This window comes from Cynocephalus volans, chromosome 4, assembly GCF_027409185.1.
Source record: "Cynocephalus volans isolate mCynVol1 chromosome 4, mCynVol1.pri, whole genome shotgun sequence".
Taxonomy (NCBI): domain Eukaryota; kingdom Metazoa; phylum Chordata; class Mammalia; order Dermoptera; family Cynocephalidae; genus Cynocephalus; species Cynocephalus volans.
Window position 1 is genome coordinate 16996494 of NC_084463.1, and position 21610 is coordinate 17018103.

The 21610-nt window shown below is 46.4% G+C and overlaps 1 protein-coding gene across 1 annotated transcript in view; it reads left to right on the top strand.

Moving 5' to 3' along the window:
• GRIK4 (glutamate ionotropic receptor kainate type subunit 4) overlaps positions 1-21610 on the top strand; it is a 307828-nt gene that overhangs the window by 259868 nt on the left and 26350 nt on the right. The window contains exons 12-14 of the mRNA XM_063093085.1: positions 2860-2973; positions 15108-15217; positions 18243-18416. Coding sequence (XP_062949155.1) covers positions 2860-2973; positions 15108-15217; positions 18243-18416 — 398 coding nt within the window. The remainder of the gene's footprint in view (positions 1-2859; positions 2974-15107; positions 15218-18242; positions 18417-21610) is intronic.

The following is a 21610-nucleotide window of genomic DNA, read 5'->3' on the forward strand; positions in this document are numbered from 1 at the left end:
CCTTCCTCAGCCTCCCACACCCGCAATTCCTGGCATTTTTGCAGTCCCAGCCCCCTTTCTTATTAGTTTGGTTTCGTGGCACATTATCTCCTCATCTCAGCCTGCTTTATAGCATAACGTCTTTTTAACTAAGGTAAAATAAAACGAACACTCGTCTTTTGGAATCATCTGATCCCACCTGATTGTTGCTGATACCCCAGCACATTGAAGCCGAAGTAGATAATTACTCTTCTATACTGAGTTAATTAACCACAAAACCTGCACATTTCTTCTAGCTTGTCACTACCCTTTCCATCTTCTTCCCTGCCTCTCCTGTCCCCAACTTACTCCTGACAGGGGACCAAGGAAAGAGAGACCAGGGCTGGGCCAGTGAATCAGCCATGTCTGCACAAAGCAGTTTTGCTGTTTGGCCCAGTTTGGGAAAGTGTCTCCTTGTGAATAGACAGGATGCCCTGTGTGAGCTTGGGGCAGACACTCTCCCTGGGTGTGTGGTCATTCCTCACGTAGCTAGGAAAGAGCCCATGGTGGGATGCTGTCCATTTCCAGCCTTCTCTCCATATGGTCATGTGGAACTGTTTTGGCATAATGTCATTGTTAGCCAACTTTTATAAACTTGTGACATGATTTCCAAATTATAATCCAAAGTTTGCCCTTTTTAGAGGAAAGCTGGGTGTGCATGTAGGGGTGGAACTTAAGGACAGAGTTGTTTACTTTGGTTTGTTGATACGGATTTTTTTTAGTAACTGGAGAAAGACTGGATGCTGTATTTACCTCTTGCCCATTTTATCAGTTTTAGTTTTCCTAATCTTTATTTCAGTTTCTTTATTCCAACCCATTTAACTCTTGTTTCCTCCCTCCAAGTTTCAGGTAGGACTTGGCTACCAATTTGGTTGATTTCTGTTGCTTTGCACTTATGCTCACAAGGTGCCCAAGTCAGTGCCACCGTCTTTGAAGGACTGAGGTTCTGAAAGGCCCAAGCAGCCCTCTGAAGAGTCCCCAAAATAAAGGCACTAACAATCATCCAATCAAACCTCTCTGTCTAACCCAAGGGTTGATTCACTTGATAGCAGTAATTAACACTCTCTTGGAGAAATACAGAATGAGATATTCACATTTTCCATTTTTTATTAAAATATCTTTTGTCTACACTCAAGTTTCTTTTAAGGACGGCCTCAGTTACAAGGCCATGAGTTTGTTACCCTGTGCTGGATCACGTGACTGCTTTAGGGAATGGAACACAAATTGGGAGGGGAGGATTGGGCTGAGATGTAGAAGAAACTGACCTTTTCCAGTGGATTTATTCTTCTTATATGCAAATCCTAATTCCTTGTGTGTAAAATGAGGACGAGCATGTCTATCTCTCTATTTTCTTTGCAATGGTTTAGGAAAAATCAAGTGTGTTTGTGTGTGTGTGTGTGTGTGTGTGTGTGTGTACTTATTCAGAATTCATTGGCTTGTTTTTAGATCATTGGATACTTTGCTTTTTTTCACTTTTTTCTTCACCTTTTGCATCAACTGATCTACCAGCATTAGACAAAAGAGTTAAAGAAGCTGGAATATAAATCGTTAGAGGCCAGTCTGAGATACAGTACCTGGGATATAAAACATGGTTCTTAAATATTAGTTTAAGTTGTGATTACCTGGGTAACTTGTTACAAATACAGATTCCTGGGTTCTACCACCAGAGAGTCTGGTCCAGAGGGTCTGGGATGAGACTCAGGAATTCACATTTTAATTGGCCCAGCAGGTGATTCTGATGCAGGTGGCCCCATAGACTGTATTTTAAAAATCACCATTACAGAACTGCTGGGAAGAACCCTAACACTCTCTTTAACTCTGTATCTTTGGTTTATGGATGAGATTAATGAAACCTAGAAAAGTGAAGTGACTAGCCTAGGTTGGTTAGTTAGTTAGCACAGAGCATGGAGTAGAAAAGAACCCCAGCTCTGGGCTTTTCCCATTGCCCCTTGTACAAGTACAGGAGGGCAGACCAATAGCAAGTGGGCTTGCTTTCAACAGGATAGGTTTAAGTTTACAAAGAAGAACTTCCCAACAGAGAAGAGTGTTGAGAAGGCCTATGGCCCCTCCTTTCCCTGAGGGGCTTAATTCAGGCCACACTCATCAGATGAGGGGTAGTCTGGAGGCAAACAGAAAGGAAGGAAACCTCTTTAGAACAAACTCTGGTTATTTTGCATTAAGGGGAACAGAAACTCTTCTGATAGTCACGCTTGTAGCACCTGAATTTTAACCTGGACAGCATCATACTCAGAAGTGGCCAGTGATCCAGCCCCAGCTCTGGCAAGGACGAGCTCTGTGACATTGGGCCCTTGCTCAACTTCTTGGTCTCCATTTCCTCACTGTGAAATTAACAGGGTTGCATTAGACGATTTCTAATTCCTGTGATTCCAGCATTTTTACCTTTCGTGGTAACTCTCCCCACCGGAGTGTCTTACATGCCATAGGCACTCAGTGACATTGTGTCAACTGAACAGATTAATAAGTTGAATAAAAATTTCTCAACATTGAGAATCCAGGAGCCCTATCAGCCAGTTTATTCCACACCCCCCCCCCCCCCCGCAAGCCTTCCCTTAGGACATTTTGAGACTCTCTGAACAGTCTGGTAGTGATCCCCCTGCTTTTAAGTTATTTATGCATTTAGAGGGTTCTAACTGCAAATGTATGAGTTATAGTTTCAATATCCATATCTGGGATATACAATGTCTACTTAGAGTCACTTCTCGAGCTGAGAAGCCAGACCAGAGTCACATCTCCTCAGTAGTGACAGCCTCTGGTCACAAGTCCCTGTGCCCCATCCCATGTGGTCACCCCACTGACGGCCTCTCTCTCTGTTCCTTTCAGAAAGCAGATCTGGCTGTGGCAGGCCTCACCATTACAGCTGAACGGGAGAAGGTGATTGATTTCTCTAAGCCATTCATGACTCTGGGAATTAGCATTCTTTACCGAGTTCATATGGTAAGAGACTTATTTTATAAGCATTTATGTCATTACAGTTATTTGCATGCAAACACTGAGTTATATGGTAATAATGAATGACTCACAGAAATATTTAGATTTCAAGACTTAAATGCATATATGCTAGGCTATTTTCTCCCCATCAGCTGCACGAACTTGAAAACAGGAGGGATGAAAAAGTCATGCTTATGGGCTTTCCAGTTAAAAAGTGCTTCTGCCTCACTGAATAAGGATGACCAAGTGTGATCGTTCAACACTTGGTACATAGTGTGTCAGTGACTGGCCCCATCGGTCACTCTGCCTCCTCCTGGGGAGCAGAGCCTGCAGCCCTGATAAGTCACCCCAGGATTCTCAAGGACTTTACTGACTCCCTAGTCCACCTGTCTTCAGTCTGAGCATTGCATCGGTGAGGGAATGTAGACTTCTTCTCTTGATTATCTGAACTGGTGAGTAAGGAGCAGATAATCTAATGTCCTTGATACCTGACCTGCCTCTTCTTCTTCTTCTGCACCCCCTCCTAAAAACAAAACAAAACAAAACAAAAAGACTGTTCTCTGGCTAGGTTGGCTAGAATGAATGTCAAAATGTCTACACATCAGTAGACAGTAGAGGATGGATGTGACCCCAAATGTACTGGCTGGTGGGGGAGCAAGGGAAAGGTAACCCTGGCTGAGTCTCATTCACCAAGTGGATAATCATTACATTGCCAACAAAGAGCCAACTTTGCCTAGTTTACCTTACTGGACCAGAAGAGCCTTTCTCTCCTCCTTTCACCCAAACTGGCTCTAAGTGCATGGCAATCATATGGGTTTCCCCAGTGTCCTAATCACTTTTGGTGTCCCTAGTGTACTCCAGTACACAACTTGGCATTATGGGACTGCCCAATAGGAAAGGTCCAAGAGATCAGCCCACATGCCTGCTGAAGAAGTGACCCCAAATCCCAGCCCTACAGAAAGGGGGATTGTCTGCAGCCGCATCCTGGGCTCCCCTTGCTGGCAGCTGTTAGGACCTCAGGAACTGCAGCCTGGGTTTCTCGAGGATGGAGGTCTCCTTGCAACAGAGCCCATGCAGCCAGCTTGCTCAGATGGGCACTGTCCTGTGCTCGGCCTTTGTATCCATCACAATCACTGCCTGGTGTGGGAAAAATGGCCAAATTATCTGGAAGAAGAGTCAGCATCAAAATCCCAAGCTCCCCAGGCTAAGACAGAAGGAAATGTGAGGATTTGGTCTCAGTCAATGCTATTATTAATGCATCTGTTTTGTGGAGTAAGGGGGATTTTGATCCCTCTCAGCTCATCTCCCCCTCCTCTTTTCCACAATGATGGTGAACTATCAAGCTCCAGTTCACTGAGCACCTCCTATGTGCCAGACATTCTCCCAGGCATCTATGATGTGGGTTGTTTTCATGCATTGAATTGTGTCCCCCTCACCAACATGCTATATGTTGAAGTCCTAACCCCCAGGACTTGTGAATGTAACCTCATTTGGAAATAGGCTCTTTGCAGATGTAATCAAGTTAAGATGAGGTCATACTGCATTAGGGTGGGCCCTAATCCAATGACTAGAGTCCATATTAAAAAAGGGAAATTTGGACACTGACACATAGGGTAGAATGCGATGTGAATTTGAAGGCAGAGATTGAGTGACACATCTTCAAACCAAGGAACACCACAGATTGCCAGCAACCTCCAGAAACTGGAAGGGATAAGGAAGGTTCCTCCCCACAGAGCCTGCAGAGGGAACCTAGCCCTGCTGACCCCTTGATTTTTGGCCTTCCAGCCTTCAGAACTGTGAGATGATAAATTCTTGTTGTTTCAAGCCGCCCAGTTGTGGTACTTTGTTTTGGCTGCCCTAGGAAACTAACACAGGTGTGGTGTTGTTCTTCCAGAAGTGAGGAACCTGAGGTATAGTCAGTTTAAAAACTTGGACAGGGCCACCACTGAGCCCTGAGTGGGCATCCAAAAGATATGGAAGCACACAGCCTTTCTCCAGACTACCATGCTGTGGTCTGCTGTGGCAATACAGCTAGGCTCTGGTCTTGATTTCCTGATTAATGCTGAGGGGCATACAGCCCTGCTGGTGACCCGATGGCCCATTAGGCTGAAGGTGCCTGACCTCAAGTGTTTCCCCCACCTGGGAATTCCTGCTACTAAGCTCCTCTCACCATACCAGACACCACTGTCCTGAATATCAGCTCTGGCCAGAACTAAACCCCAGTTCACCAACCCTCCAAACATCCTAAATGGGACTGGTGACCAAATGTTTCCTACCACCTGCAAACCTATGACTGTGTTTGTTCCTCTGCCTTAGTTCCTGGGGTGTTAAGTTTTATGTGTCAACTGGGCTAGATTACGATGCCTAGATGTCTGCTTAACCACTAGTCTAGGTGTTACTGTGGAGGGATTTTGTAGATATGGTCATCATCTACAACGAATTGACTTTAAAATTATCCTCAATAATATGGGTGGGCCTCATGCAATTAGCTGAGGGACATATGAATAAAAACGGAGGTTTCCTGAAGAAGGAATTCTGCCTTAAGTCTATAACACAGAGATCCTGCCTGAGTTTCCAGCCTCATGGCCTTTTGGAATCACCAGCCCCCAAAATCATGTGAACACACACACACACACACACACACACACACACACACACACACGCACACACACGCACACACCCCCAAAATCATGTGAACACACACACACACACACACACGCACACACCCCTATTGGAATCACCAGCCCCCAAAATCATGTGAACACACACACACACACACACACACACACACACGCACACACCCCTATTGGTTCCATTTCTCTGGAGAACCCCAACTGATACAGTTCCCAAACTTGTCCGGATTCCTTCTCTCTACTGGCCTCCACACTGAGGCACCCAGTATGCCACATGGCTGCTCAAATCTGATTTATAACAGGGCCCAAGCCGAGTAAAAAATGAGTGCTGGCATGAACAGTGTACACTAAGCAGAACTGACAGTTTATACATTTATTCAACAAATATTTATTGAGTGCATTCTGTGTGTGAGGCACTATACTTAGAAAGTATCAAAAAGTCAGCTGGGGAAAGAGCAATCCTGAATTGACTAACCCAGGGGAGACCAGGTAAGAACAAATCTGAGATGAACTTTGCTGTATCTGAAACAAAAGAGGCGTTAGCAGGAAATCCGATGATAAAAGACAGCCTAGTACAGTTGACCAAGAGAGCCTAAACCTAAAATTACATCAAGAAACTATCTCTAATTCAATAAGGTAAAGAAATTAAAGTTTAATATTGGATGTTTATTATTTTGTGATTTTTTTTTTCTAATTGGTAGTTATCTGTGAGCAAAAGTATGGTTAATTTAATCTCATTTATAATCTGTAAGGATATGGAATCTCTTAGTTCTATGCCTGTGAGGTCATGTGACTGATGAGTAATTGTTACTAAAAAGTGAGCATCTGGTGGCAATCAAGCCTCTGTGCAAAAGTAAAAATAATTAACTCAAAGAGTAAATGCCTGCTTATGAATTACTGCAAAAGCCTCCAAAATAATAAGTGACGGCAAGTGTGTCTGAAGTCTACAGATAACCAGAAATAATTTGTGAATGCCCAGCAATTTAAGATTGTCTCGGCTTTTTCATGAACATGGATCAGCAAGAGTTGATTATGGGATATTTTCCTTCTTCTGTAATCTCTGTTACTGCTCAGGCATCCCTAGGATCAAAATAAGAAGAACGTTTTGCTCTTTTTATCACCTACTCTCTGCTACTCAACAGGCTGGCTAAGGATTCTGGCTTTGGTATTTGTTACCTTGAGCTGTCCTGCTTTTTACAACTCTCTTTTCCTAGCGTCCAGGTCACCATTTTCTCCTGGTATTCTTCGTGCCTCTTTGATTGGTGCCTTCTCCAGCATTTCTGTTGATTCCTCTCTCTCTCTGTCTCTCTCTCCCCCGCTCCCCTGACCCCCCTTTAAATATCAATGGTCCTTTTCTATTCTTCTTTTACCAACTCCCTCCCTGGATAATCACACCCACTCCTAAATCTGTGAGTCTAACCCTGACCATTCCCCTAAATTCCAGTAGCATATTTCTAATACATTACTACATGTCTCCACCTAAATGTCTCAAAGCACCCTCAAAACAGTGTCACAACTGCATTCAGTATGCTTTTCACTCAGAATTGTTCCTCCTTCTCCTCTGCCCCATCTCATGTAGTGGCATTTCCATCCAGTAGCCTGAGCCATCTTTAACTTTTCTAACCTGGCACGTTCAGTTGGTCATCTCACCTCCTCAACAGTTCTCAAACATACTGTGTCTCCCTACTTCTTCTGCCTTGGTTCAGGCTCTCCTTATCTCTAACCTGAACTTCCATTGTTCCAGTAGCCTGTATCCTTTATGAGGGCAGGGTATTTCTTATCCATTACTGTACCCCCACCAAAAGACCACAGTCATTTTAAGTCTGGAGCCAGACTACTTGGGTTTATTCCCAGATATGACAGTTATTCATTGCACGTCACTTGTGTCTTTTACTTCATCTCTAAAAATGCAAATTAAATGACAATTCATATGTACTACACAGTGCCTGATGTATGCACAATCAAGTGTTAGCCATTGTACTTAATAAATGTATATGAATTTCTCCCCACTGTAAACTGTCCTCCATACTGCAGCCTGGGGGTTGGGTTTTGTTTTGTTTTGTTTTAACAAATGAAATCTTTTCAATCTCCTATTTAAGATCATACACCAGCTGCCCATCATTTATACAAAGTTCAGTCTTCTTAGGGGAATAAAGAATGGAGAATAAAGCCCATGTCTTCCATCCCATTTCTGGCTCTTGGCTGCAGGCACCTTCACTGTGTGCTGCTCACCACTCCCCATCATGTCAGCCTCTTCCTGCCTCCTCCTCTAAGGTCACACTCACCCTTTCCCCACAACCATCTAGCACGCTGTTCCCTGGCCTTCAATACCCAGCTCAAATGGCACCTGGTCTTCCATGTGACTCCCCTAGATGGAGCTGACTCCTTCTTTCTCTGAACCACTGCCCTCTGCCTATAACTCTGTTATAACACTTTAAGTTTGCATTATATTATTCTTTGTTTATCCCTAAGTAGACCCCAGTGGGAGATACATTAAGGGGAAGGTTCCCCCTTGTCAAACCATAGAGTTTATGATATGATTTTTGGTACAGAAAGTGTGGTCAACCTAAACATGCTATATACACTTGATACATATGGATAGATGGAAGGAAGGAAGGAAGGAAGGAAGGAAGGAAGGAAGGAAGGAAGGAAGGAAGGAAGGAAGGAAGGAAGGAAGGGCCATAAATCCAGTGATCCTGTAGGTGGTAAGCACCATCCTTTCCTCTGTGGCTCTTGGTTGGGCAGCGCTGAGCCCCAGGAACCTGGACTTCTGTTAGGGGGCCCTGCAGGGCCAGTATTCTAGGCAGCAGGATGAGTGACCTGAATAGATTTTTTTTCTTTCTGGCCTCTACCCTCACTGGTCTTGAGAACAAAAAGAGAAGGGAAGCAGATGTTTTAGACAGCCCAGGTACCTCTTCTGATCAGGACTGGCTGTGGCTGCCACCTGAACCCATTGCTTTCTCCCTCCCAATGCCTACATAGCCCACATACAACATGACAACCACCTGAGAAGGTATCAGAATCCCTGGGCCAGATGAGCTCCTAAGTCATGCATAGATGGCCCTGCCTTTAGAATCTGAGGTGTCCCCTGGTACTCTAAGGATGGGAGTCAAGTGACAGGACAGCTGAAGTTCAAGCTTCTCCTAATTTCCTGGGCATATTAACTCATTTCTTCTAACTGATAAGTTCAGTATTTAGCATAGCAGTATAACTGCAAGGGTATTTTATAGTCAAGGGTTTTATGATAATGATGCATACTCTGAGCTCTCAAATATCTGCGTGGATGGGGAGGAGAAGAGCATGGAAAAGCAAAAACATTAATGTTTGACTTTCGAATATATCATATAGTTTCCTTTTCTTTCTGCAGCAGAAATTTGCCTAATGATGTTTTGCTCAGACTAATATTAAAGTAAGTTTGTGTTCCTTGAGCACACCCTGACTGTGGTAGCAAGGCCTCATCAGAGTAGGCCGGAAGCCAATCTGGGATCCAACATTTGACCCATCTAAACCCCAATGGATAAATCTCATGTAAACATTCAGTGTTGACATCTCCAAGAAGGTTGGGTATATGTCCAGGATGTTTGTTTGTTGACTAGCATCATTTCCTTTATAAAGCACTTCCACAGATAGTCTCTGGTGACATGCAGCAGTGTTTTGAGGCAGGGAATATGATTTCTGTTTTACGGGACAGGATTCTGAGAGTCCAAGAGCCTAGTCAGTGTCAAGGAAAGAGGAAGGCAGCATAGTGGTGTTGGGGGGAGTTTCTGCCTCTAAGTCCCGTACACCTCCAACCACCTTTCTTTATGGTACAGTAGGTGTATTTCTCTCAGTGTGAAGGACATGTGTGAAATGATCTTTCAAGATCTTTTCCAATCTGAGTATATTATCTATGCTCCCAAATAGGGTCCCAAGCCAGCCAGAGCATCTGAGGCTTCCTGGAAAATGTGAGCTAACCATTTCCCCCCATGTAGTCTGACTCCACCTTTGATTAACAAATGGGAAAGTTTCATACTCTGTCCTTTTTCTCTTAACTCTCAGCGAGAGTCTCCTCTCTCAAGAAAAGTTTTTTAAAAAAATCATAGGGTGATTAAAAGTGAGAGAGAAATAAATGCCAACATTAAATTAATGCATGGCATTTGCTGGATGTATTACCCATTTTTCAAGAAGGTCTGTTTTATTTCAGAAAGACTGTCTAGGAAAATGGAGAACAATGCTAAGTAAACCAGTGAATCATTTCTAATACTGCTTAATACTCTGTTATAAGAGAATGGAAAATGAATAGAGTTATATTCCTTAATGCTAAGTAACATGATAGCCCATATAATGAAAATATGGATCCCTGAACATGTAATTATTTTAATATTGGTTATTTATTGAGTACTTCTCTCTCAAGAAACTCAACATTATTTTAGTAATTCTCACGTTCTCCCTTCATGTGGTCTGTGGTGTTCCATTTTATGGAAGAAGAAAACAGCACCCAGAGAAGTTAAATGGTTTGCCTAGGACCACTCAGCAAGTCAAGGTCAATGCCAGGATTAGAATGTAGGTCCCCTCACACCAGATTTCCAACCAGCAAGGTGAAAATAGATACTGTAGCATATGAGTTATGGTAGGCAACAAACCCATCTGGGTGTTTTTGTGGAGAGGGAGTAATTGCTTGCTTCCTTTTTTCTTCTTGGAGTCAGAGATGGAGTACATGCTGAGCCAAAATATCAGGAAGACAGTCCATTGCAGACACACTGAGGGAAACTATCCTCGGGATCCTGCAGAGGGACAAGAAGAAATTACCTCCTTCTGTCTCCCCCAGAGGGAGACCTGGGGACACTGTGTTCTCTTACCTCTTCAGCCCTGGAGAGTGTTTTATTGACCATTGTCTGCTACTGGGAGTTGACTATATAACAAACAGGCTTTCTATAAATTGCTGTGTAGTTCTAAAGACTGTCAAAAGCACATGGAGGACATGACAACCCTTTGCCATTGGCTGTGCTGGGAGCATAGGGAGGCCAGAGAGTTGATATCACTAGTTCATGTGTAGGGAATTGGTGACTAGGGAACACGGTCCTTATGTAGACCCACGAGAACCTGCCACACAACTGCTCCACTCTGTCAGTGACTTCTTTTGGGAAGGGTGAGGTGGAACCAAATTCTAAAGGTTGGTATCGAGTTCAAAGTTTGGAATCACTGGCTTCTAAGAGTACTCCTTCCAGAAGAAGGACTGGTATTACCCTAGTTGTTTCCCTGGAGAGCCCTGGGGGAACCTTCATGATTCATACATTACAACCTTAGAAACTCCAGGAGTTATGGAAAGTGGCTGTAGCCAGATGGCATTTTCCCCACAAGCATCTTTAGCATGTGTCACCAGAGGACAGAAAATAGTATTTCTTGTGCATTGAGGAAGGCATCAGTATAAAAGGACATTCCCTGCTTTGTCACATACCATCTCCCCGCTCTCCCTTCACTCATGGCTACTATTAGACAGAAGGGGAACAAACACACGTACAGCCCATACTATGTGTGAAATCATTTAGTTATCAAAACAAGCCCATGATGCAGGTTTTATTATTACTCCCATGTTACAAAAGAGGAAATGGAGACCTAGAGGTTAAACAACTTGCCCAGGGTCTTGTAAGTGGTAGAGCGAAGATTCAATCATGGGCAGTCTTGCTCCCAAGCCTGTGCTGTTACCCATTACCCGTCCTGCAATACCTGGCTCTGGTGTCCCCATGCATTGGGCTCCAGACTCTGGCAAAGCAATTGCATTCTTACTATAATGTCATTTCTTCCAGTACACATAGAGTGAAGTATTGGTGAATCAAAAGATTTTTTTGTAAGGATAAGAGGAATTTTTGACATGTTAAGGGAGTTGAGTGCCATTTTATAGCTCCATGGGCAGCCCCACTGCTATCATTCAAAGGACCTCAGCATGCGAGGATTGTGGTCAGTTGGTGACCAACACTTTGGGTCTCTCCCGCCATCAAAGAGCATTGAGGATGCTGCCTCTGGTATGGTCAGTTTGAAGCACAGTCCCAAAGTCAAGGGAGCTAGTTCTAATTTTGCTGCCTTCTAATTTCCAATTCCATTGGCAGGGCTTAACCTGTCCTCAGTGTTTGAGACATAGACTATATATAACCTCTTATCTACTGCTAAAGTGGTTGTATTCATCAGAATACAACCCAACTTGTAGTCGACAGAGATGTATATAAATCAGTACAAATGCCTATAAATACAACAGTCACAATAAATGATGATGAGTATAAATAATGTTTAAAAGTACTTTAAGGGGGTAAGATAGAGTAGGTTGGGATTCTGCTGGCATTAGGGAGAAGGTGTAGGATTAATTAGGGAGTTTATTGGGACAAGTCATAAAGATTAAAAGGAGAGGGAGATGCAGTTCAGCTGCCATTTGAGTGAATGAGAGCATGGGATGCCTATGGGGCAGCTTGACGAATGAGCTCCAGAGAAATTGAAGCTATCTCCAGTGATTTGAGCAAGGCTCTTAACCTCCCTGGATCTCAGTTCTACCATCTGTCAGTATGGAAAACTGGATATTGAAATCAAGAGAACATAGTGAAACACTTTGAGTTCTTCAGAAGAAGAGCATCACCATTACACATCCTTTGGGGTAAGGAACATCCATTATTTGGAAGAAATGCTTATGGCATCTGATACCTGATTTGCCCCAAGCATGAGTAACTCAGATGTCCTCTGGGAAGGAAGCAATCTAAAGCATCCGTATAGAAAAACTGGTAGGGATTCAGAACCTTGCAAGCAACATAATTCTCTTTGACATCATACAAACAGCATGGGCTCAGCCTAAGCCACGGCTGTATAAGCTCAGACCCAAATCTCAAATGACTGCCCATTCCTTACTCTTCTGGTTGGCATCAGTCAATCAAATGGAATCAGATGTTGCCTTGCCAACATGACTGATATGTTTCTGGCAGAGCTGTGTTTATGTCTTGGTCATTGCCTGTGTGATGTTTTCTGTTTTATAACTTGAGTCTTCAGGAATTTTTCCCACGGCTATGCATTATTCCTTACCACCCATAACCAAATATGGCAGCTTTAAATAGTGCTGTCATTTCCCTCAATTTCACTCATCGTGATATAATCAGGTATAGATTTCTGACACTGAGTACCTAATGGGGTTTCAGATTTATGAAGCAACAAAAAATATTTTTTTCTCCTGGATGTCTTAGCTGAGAGACGCAGAGTGAAGTAGTCATGAGTGACTGGACACATAGAATTCATGTACGTTTGCCCAGAGAAACTCCAGGGTCAAGGAGGACCCCAAGAGTGGACCAAGCTGATGATTTCTGCTGCAGTAGGTGTGTAGGCATGATTGGCTCCTTTAGCACCTTCTAGACTCTGCATATGGGCTCTGCACTCTCTGTGTCCTACTGTGTCTGCCACCGCTCTTGGGATGATGAAGAAGATATGATGGACATGGGAGTGACTAACCCGGGACTTTGCTTCTGCTGCCTTGAGTCCTTTGCTTCTCGTTAGAGGATTTACATAAAGATGGGAGCAGACATGCTCAAATCGTTCTTCCCATTCTCATGTTTCCTTCCCTTAGTTAGTGGGCTTTGTCCCTCAAATTGTTTCATTTTCCTAATAAATCACCTGAATGTTCATGGATGCATTATGAGGCACATAATTTGCAAATGGTATCAAACAGTAGCTCCCTGATCTAATTCATTGTGAAAGAAAACCAGTTTCACACAGACCACCCAAGAAGTCACTGTCACACCGAGGAGAGGCCAGAAAGCCCAAGAACACCTGCCCCATTGGCAGAGGGGCAGCCTCTCTGTGCTCCCTCTGGGCTGTTGTCCCAAAGGGGGGCATAAAACTGTACCCCAGGTGATTCAGAAATGTGCCTACTGGCCCCCTTCTCCAGAGGAGAAGCTGAGCATCACCCATAATTGAGGCTACGAGAATGCAACAGGACCGTGCAGAACTGTCTCCTTGCCACCTGTCTCAGCCAGAAGAACAGTTTTTCAGTTTCTTCTAGCTTCCTATGGATAATGAAAGATCAGAGAGCTGGTTGAATTTAGCTTGGTATTGGCATAAGGAGTTCCCTTTTGTGTTTCTGGGGACCCCAGTGTAAAAATCACATACCCTGACATTGGCAGTAGGTTGTGCCTACGTCTGATATGACTGATGTGATCTTGAGCTTGAAAACTTACCTGCTCATAGAAGCCCTGAGTGTAACACTGACTTTCAGTCCTATCCATGGACTTCCTAGATTCCTGGAATCATAAAATCAGCATTTTCCACTTAGAATGGTCCTTAGGGAACATCTAGTCCAGTGGTTCCATAGCAAATGAAAGAAACAAGCCTGATTCAAGACAATGAATCAGCAAGGAGCTAGAGAGAGCGCACCCATCTATAGTGGGCAGCCACCACCTATGTCCAGCTAGTTGTGAATTTGGGCCCAACATTGCCAGATAACTCCATTTTTCCTAAAAAAAAAAAAAAAGAAAGAAAGAAAAAAAGCTAGAAATCTAGACTTTTCTGTGAAATCTCCTTAATGCTGGCAACTAATACAAAATGGGTAAATACTGCAGGGTAAACAAAGCAAGTCTGTGGACTGTATGTGGTACATAGGTCACCAGTGAGTCCTCTCTGACCTAGTCCAGCTCCAACTGAGGCTAGAGAAGGGTGGGGACTTGTCCGAGACCACACAGCTAATGATGGAGCAGATAACTCAGTTCCATCCTTCTCATTCCACTTTGTTTTACTCTGACAATGGCAGGAGCTTGGCATCCAAGTTTCCATTCTCGGCTCCATCCTCTAGCTCACCTGACTCTAGCCAAGCACATCCCTGGGCTTGGGACAAACCATGGTTTCCCGTGGCATCGTGGTATGAGCCCTGGACTTTGAGTCAGAAAGCATGTGTGTGTGTCTGGGTCCCAGCTGTTCCTCTTACAAGCTGCGTAATCTTGGGCACATCTCTTGACTGCCCTGGGCTTTGGTTTCCTCACTAGTAAAATGAAAATAATAATCTGTGCCTCCCAGGACCATTTGGAGGTTTACATGAGGTCTCACTGTGTGTGAGATCACCCTGCAGATGAAAAACCAAGGATGCCTGTCATGTTAGCACCCTCATGAGAAAGATGTGAGTGTCACAGAGGGGTGCTGTTGTCATACTCCAGCATTGCAGACACCAGCAGCTCAAAGGTGTTCCTGGAGCCCACCCACGCCACCCCTGGAGGACACGGGCAGGACAGCAGGAGAACTGAGGGCTGTTTCACTTTCCCAGCACAAAGCCTGCCTCATCCTAGGAAGTGATGTGGCCATGTTGTTGTCTGTTTCATCTCTGAGATCAGGGCTGGGTGGGTCTTCTGGAGCAGCCCCCACTACACCTTGATCCCCAGCCTCATTTAAACCAATCGCCCAGAACCCAAAGAAATTCAATCTGGGGCCAGACCCACACTCCCCATACCTGTGGCCCTGCCCCGCGCATGGCATACATGGGAATGAATCTTGTTTGTGTCTCCATTTCAGGGACGCAGACCTGGCTATTTCTCCTTCCTGGACCCATTTTCTCCAGGCGTCTGGCTCTTCATGCTTCTGGCCTATCTGGCTGTCAGCTGTGTCCTCTTCCTTGTGGCTCGGTAATCTCCTCTCCCCTTCCCTGTCCTCACACCGCCACCTCGTGTCCACCTCTGGGAACTGCATGGGGAGGGGACGGGGAGGAGGAGAGAGAAGGGTTGAGAAGACCTTGGCGCCAAACTAGAGGGATGGGAGAGGGACCCAGGAGCGAATCGCTGTCTGCCCGCCCAGCTGTCGACCTCACGCTACCCATCCGTTCATCTACGTGCGCATTCCCTACCGTGTAGCGGACAGGTGAGCTTGCCTGAATTTGCTCCTGCACCCCTGCCTCCTGCCCCTCCTGCTCCCCATGTCTGCAGCCCCCTGCTTGTGCAGGAGCCTTGGGAAAGAGAGGAGGGGAGGGTGGCAGGCAGGCAGATCATTCTGATCACGCATTACGCATTTGGCTGCCCTGGCGTTGGTCCTTGCCAGGATCTGCCACAAAGTGCTGAATGACAAGAAACAGAGCCTGGAAATCCAGAGTGGGGGGACCAGAGGCCACAGTGGCACTGGTCAGGGAGAAGGTCTCCTCTGCTGGGAGCCTAGATCTGCCTCATTGCATGGGAGCCATGGAGGGTGGCAGGCGGCAAGAGGGCAGCATGGAGAGAGGCGTTTGTGAGGAGTGTTGAGTTGAGACAATTGGTCCAGATCAGGCGTGGGGGAGAATAAGCCCTTCCCTGTCCCCAGGAAACCAGGGACTATCTCCAACCCTATGGAAAAACCCAAGGAGCATCATGAGGCCATGGCCCCTCAAGAATGTGCATGAGAGGGTTGTTTCTCTGAGCCTAAGGGCTGTCGGACCAGCCTCGGTTTCAGGGAGGCAGCTAACTATCCAGAAGTGGAACAAGCCCTGGTGACTTCTGGGCCACTCACTTCAGTCCCTATCTGCTGTCAGCTTACTGCAGTAAAGGAAGAGAGCTGCTTCTAGAAATCTGATAGTGGCTCTGTTTTTAGGTCTCACCTCTGTTGTCTTCTTTGCTCTCAGGCTGCAGTGGCAGGACCACATAATTCTATAGTGTACACTCCACCTCTGTGGGGTGGGGCTTCCCCTAGACTATGCTGATTCAGTGTACAGAGGGGAGAATGTGCTCTCTCCAGTGAGGAGATGCAGCAGCAGCAGCAGCATCCTGAGCCCTAAGGAACCTCAGGGTGCCTAACCTTCCTCATCCTGTCCGTGTCCTTCCCATGGAGATCAAAGCCAAGATCAGGAAGGTCATTGGAGGCCCACAAGATCCAGCCAAACAAGGGAAGGCCTTGCTTACAAAGGCTGCTGAGTTTGCTGCTTGGGTGCCTCCCACCCTCTTAGGCCTGGAGGCATTGCCACTGTCAAGTACCTGTTGTCAGTGATGGCTGGCTGGTGAGACATGGGAGCTAGCACACTGTCTGACACTTCCCCTCTGCTGTCTGTTGCTGCTTTTAGGAAGCTGTCATGCAAGCCCTGGCTCCACTACTCTGTGGTTCACACTTGCCCCCTTTCACTGAGCCCCTGAGCAGGGCATGCCACAGCTCTCAGGTTACCCTGCAGGCTCTGACAAGGGTTTTGGGGCTTGGTTACCAGATACACACACAGCAGCCTGCTTCACCATGCCCTAAAGCTGTTCAACCAGCGTCTTTTCTGCCCTTCACACCCTCACCCACTGCCCCCCAGGATCCAGGACTCACAAAGATATGTACCGAAGGGCTAACCATGCTACCTATATTTATATAGCCGAGCCTAGGATATTCTGTCCTAAGATGGCAGTTTTCAAACAGGGTTCAATGGAGCGTGAAGGCTCCTGGGGGCTACCAGAGACTGTAGGGGTGGAATGAGAGACTGGACAGCCAGAGAGCTCTGGGTCCCCAATGCCCCTTTATCCAGACCAGCTCCACTTTAATCTCAAATATTGTACTCCTGGATAAGACTTTAGAAGGGAAAAAATCTTCAAAAACTATAGATCTCAAGCAGCCATTCCTAAGATAGCTGATCATCAGAGTCAGCTAGGGATCTTTTAAAGATTTGAAATCCCAGGTCCCACCTTCTCCAAATCTCTAGGGACAGGGCACAGGAATCTGTATCTTAGAAGCTAAACAGTTCCCTCCAATGGTGCATAGGCTTAGGAATCACCAAGGTGGGAGACAGGCTGGGTGTGCCTGTGCCTGGTGGGCAGGGGCAGAAAGGACATTCTAGACTTCAAAGGTACTGCTCAGATAGAGGCCAGCGGTGAGGCCGAGAGGGACAGCGGGAGGGAGTGCTCTCCACCTCACCAGGAGGAGGCGGAGAGCTCAGAGCAGCCCTTCTGAGCACTGAGTGCCATCACACACACCCGGGAGCTTTAAATAAGTACTGATGCCCAGGCCCCAGCTGGACAAATGAAATCAGAATCTTTTGAATGGAATCCAAGCACCAGCATTTTAAAATAGCTCCTGGAGGAGTCTGAAATATAGACAGGGTGAGAACCACAGCCTTAGAGACCGTCTAGACCAGTGGTTCTCAGTGTTGTCCCTGGATTGGTGCCATCAGTGTCACCTGGGAACTTGCAGATTCTCAGACCTCACCCCAGACTTACTGATTCAGAAGCTTTGGGGGTGGGACCCAGCAACCTATGTTTTCACAGTCTTCCTGGTGGTTCTGATATAGGCTGCAGTTTGAGATCTACTGCGCTAGGCCAAGAGTTTTCAAACTGTGGTTCTGTGGGACTGTAGGGTCCTTCCCTAATCACCTTGGGGACCTGGGGATGGAAGAACAAACAACTTCCCAGGCTGTCACCCCTTGACACTCCCAGCTTGCAGTCAAGGGGCTCCACTTTCCTCTATTTTGTATATTAGAGTCCCACATCAGAATTTAATTAATCAAAGAAAGCCAGTTTGAAAACCACCAACCTAGTCCAACTACCTCATTTTTTTGGTTGAGAAAATCCAAGTCCAGCAAAAGGAAGTGGCTTGCCCAAGGCCACAAGGCCAACTACTGAGGCACAGGTGAGGCCAGAAGGAGCACTCCCCCTTTCTCCAGCACTCTTTCCTCCACACTTCTCCTCCATGGCACTGGTGCATGTTCCTTTTCTCCCACAGGTTGACGCCCTACGAGTGGTACAGCCCACACCCGTGTGCCCAGGGCCGGTGCAACCTGCTAGTGAACCAGTACTCCCTTGGCAACAGCCTCTGGTTTCCAGTTGGGGGCTTCATGCAGCAGGGCTCCACCATCGCCCCCCGCGCCTTATCCACTCGCTGTGTCAGTGGCGTCTGGTAAGGTCCCAGGCAGACACGGGACCCAGGCTGAGTGGGGCGGGGACCCAGAGGGGCCCCTGGATGAGCCCTGCTCAGGGTGTCTGGTACGTGCGAAGCTTAGTGGTCCTGTGGGAGAGCCCTGAGACCTCTGCCTCTGGCGACAGGCTGGGCAGGGAGCTGAGATGCATTCTGCTGGCTCACAAGGTCTCGGGAACTGAGGACAGGGACCATTTACTGCTGTCTTCCAGGGTCTGGATACAGAGGGCAGCCAAGGCAGGAAGGGGGAGGGGGTGAGAAAACAGCTTTGATGGCTTTCAGCAAAGCAGTAACTTCCTGACCTGAAAGTGACCTGAGGTTTGAGTGGCTGGGCCCGCTGAAGGCATTTGCAGATTTATGCAAATGTGAGCCTGCCAGGAAGTCCCTGCATGGGAAGCCAAGTCTCAGGCTTTGTCCCTCTGCACCTGGCACTGGATGGGGGTTTCCTGGCCTGTCTACCTGGGCAGGTGTGGAAAAATGCAAACTCTTAGTCCTCAGAGTTGGGCAAATGATTCAAGGTCTTTGAAAACTTGGAAGTGTTGTGTAAATGTATGGACTAATAATTGTTATTAGGCCATTATGGGGGCAAATGAAATATATTTGTGTATATTTCATATATATGTGGCTTAATTTGCCATGTATATATGTTTACAAATTTGCAGACTACAAGTTTTTTATTTCTCTTAAAAATCCGCTGTAGGTTTGGCTGCCATAACTTGCAGGACTTAAAACCTTGGCCCTCTCCCCTCTCTCCCAGCCTGTTTAAGCTAAAGGGAAAGGAAAAGTAGTATTTCCACTCTTGGCTACTGGTGCCTGGGGCAGGGCGGGTCTGGACAGAGTTACTGGAGCAGCTGGAGCTGGGGATGTCAAGGAGGTGAAAACACAGCTGGGACAGTGACCCCTTCCCATCTGGGGTTTTCATTTTTTCTGGTGAATAAGAAATACAGTAGGATTTAAACTACTTGGGCAAGATGCTTGCCTCTTACAAGAGAGTGGAGAGAAGTCACTGAGTGGGTCAACATGGAGAACTGTGGGCCGTGTCCCTAGGAAGAAGGGATGGCCTTGGCAGGGACCCCTCAAAACCCAGGAAATCTGGGGTGAAGCCCTGGGAGACAAGCAGAAGTCAGCTAAGGCTGCTGATCTCTTTCCACCTGGGTCTTTTCCTTCCAGATGTGCTCGTTCCCATTGATGCAGGCGGAACACCACTGTCTGCTTCATACGCCTGTCAGTTCACCCACCCCGCCCCAGGAAACCCCTCCTCCAGAGGGTTTTGGGGTACAAGTGCTGCAAGGCCCCAACCCTCCTGCAGGCTGCCCCGCTCTTAGTGCAAGGACTCAGCACTGCTTTAGATCGCTGGCCCCAGGTGGCTCGGCCACTCTCTTCTAGGGCATGTGTGGGACGGGGACTCAGCACCAATGAGAAGCCACCACGACAGGCCCTCCCAGCCCCTGACCCCAAATCGTTAGTGTGTCCCTCTGCCTCAGTTTGGTCAGGTCCCTGGGGAAGTGTGGCGTCAGAAGACAGGGTCATTGTGGCCTACCTTGGCCTACTCATCCAGAGCAAGTGACAAAAAATGCCATGTCACTGACAGTAACATCAGCTTTACAACTGACACAGGGGCAAGTCTCCACTGACCTCTCTGGAGACAGCATGGGTGTCATTTGCTTTCTCAGCACAGGCCATCAGCTTGCACTGTCTGACCTGTTCCCTTGTGACCAAAGGCCTAAAAAGGCTCATGGCTGCCCAGGGTGGAACAGACGCCAGGTGTAGCCATGCACTGAGGTCATGTCCACACCCGGGACTCATTAACCCACAGTAGTAACCAATGCAGCCAAGCTGCTGGCTTCCTCCTGGCGATCGCCCATCCCGAGCCTCTTCCCAGAGATGGTTGTGAGAAACGGCTTCCCACAGAGTGGAAGAGCTGAGGCAGGAGCAAGAAAAGCAGGTGTTGAGCATGGAGGGACACCTGGCACTTATGTGTCTCAAATAGGAAAGACAGTCAAAAAGGTGGCCAAGTGCTCGTCACTCCATGTTCAGGCTGAGGTTCGCTCTGTACATTTCTATCTCATGTTCATCGAGTCCTGTACACATTACTGATCACTAGTGACACATTACCACATTTAGCCTCACAACCCTCCGAAGATAGGCAGTGCAGGCATTGTTATCCCTTTTTATTAGACAAACAAGCTCAGAAGGCAAGCAGCTTTCCCTGCTCTCTCATAGCCAGAACTAAAAACCAGTCTGGTGGTCTGGCATATGGATGTGCCACTGCGTCGGTGGATGTCCCTGTTGCTCCATTCCTGGAGAGGCAGCCAGCAGGAGTTCTTGGTCACAGGGGAAAAAGGGGCATTGGGATTCCCTGCCCTTGGAAATCCACCTGGCAGCTGCTAGCTGCCACGTCTGAGGCAAACACTACACATGAGTTGGCAATGTCTTCAAAATGGGTAAAGCCTGAGGAGTTCAGACCCCACTGATTCAGAATCTGTGATTCTCCAGCCTACAGGGTGCTTAGATCTATCTTTGAACCCCTTCTAAACAGAGGGGTAGGGATGCAGATCACACTGTTGACCAGATGGGAGAAGGCTTGTTTAACCTATCAAAGTGAACAAACTGTCCTCGATGGCTTTAGCATATTTTCTGCCTGAGTTGCAAAGTTATTCTAATTTTAAATGAGTTCTGTCTACTCAATAAAACAATCTTTTAGATTGAAATAGCATGACTGTTGTAAGAATTTTTTTCTAATTCCAACTTTTCAGCCATCCAAGGGTGCTTTTTGCCAGTTAGTCTTCTTTAAAGACTTTCTACTGTTAACAGTTTATAGAACTGGTTTTATTTATTTAATTTTTAAGTTTTTATTAATTATTAGCATATTCCTTCTTACACATCATGATATTTCTTTATGCCCATTGCCCAACCTATCACTTCCCAAACCCCCTCCCTGCCCCCATCTCTAGTATCCTTAGGTTTGTTTTCTCCTTCTGAAAGTTCAACGTATTGTTGTGATCTTGTCTTTCTTTCTTTCTTTCTTTCCTTCATTCCTTCCTTCTTCCCTCCTTTCCCCCCCTTCTTTCCTAGCAGCCAGTTTTGAGTGAGAACATGCAGTATTTCTGTTTCGTCTGGCTTATTTCACTTAACGTAATTTCCTCCAGACTCATCCATGTTGCTGCAAATGGCAG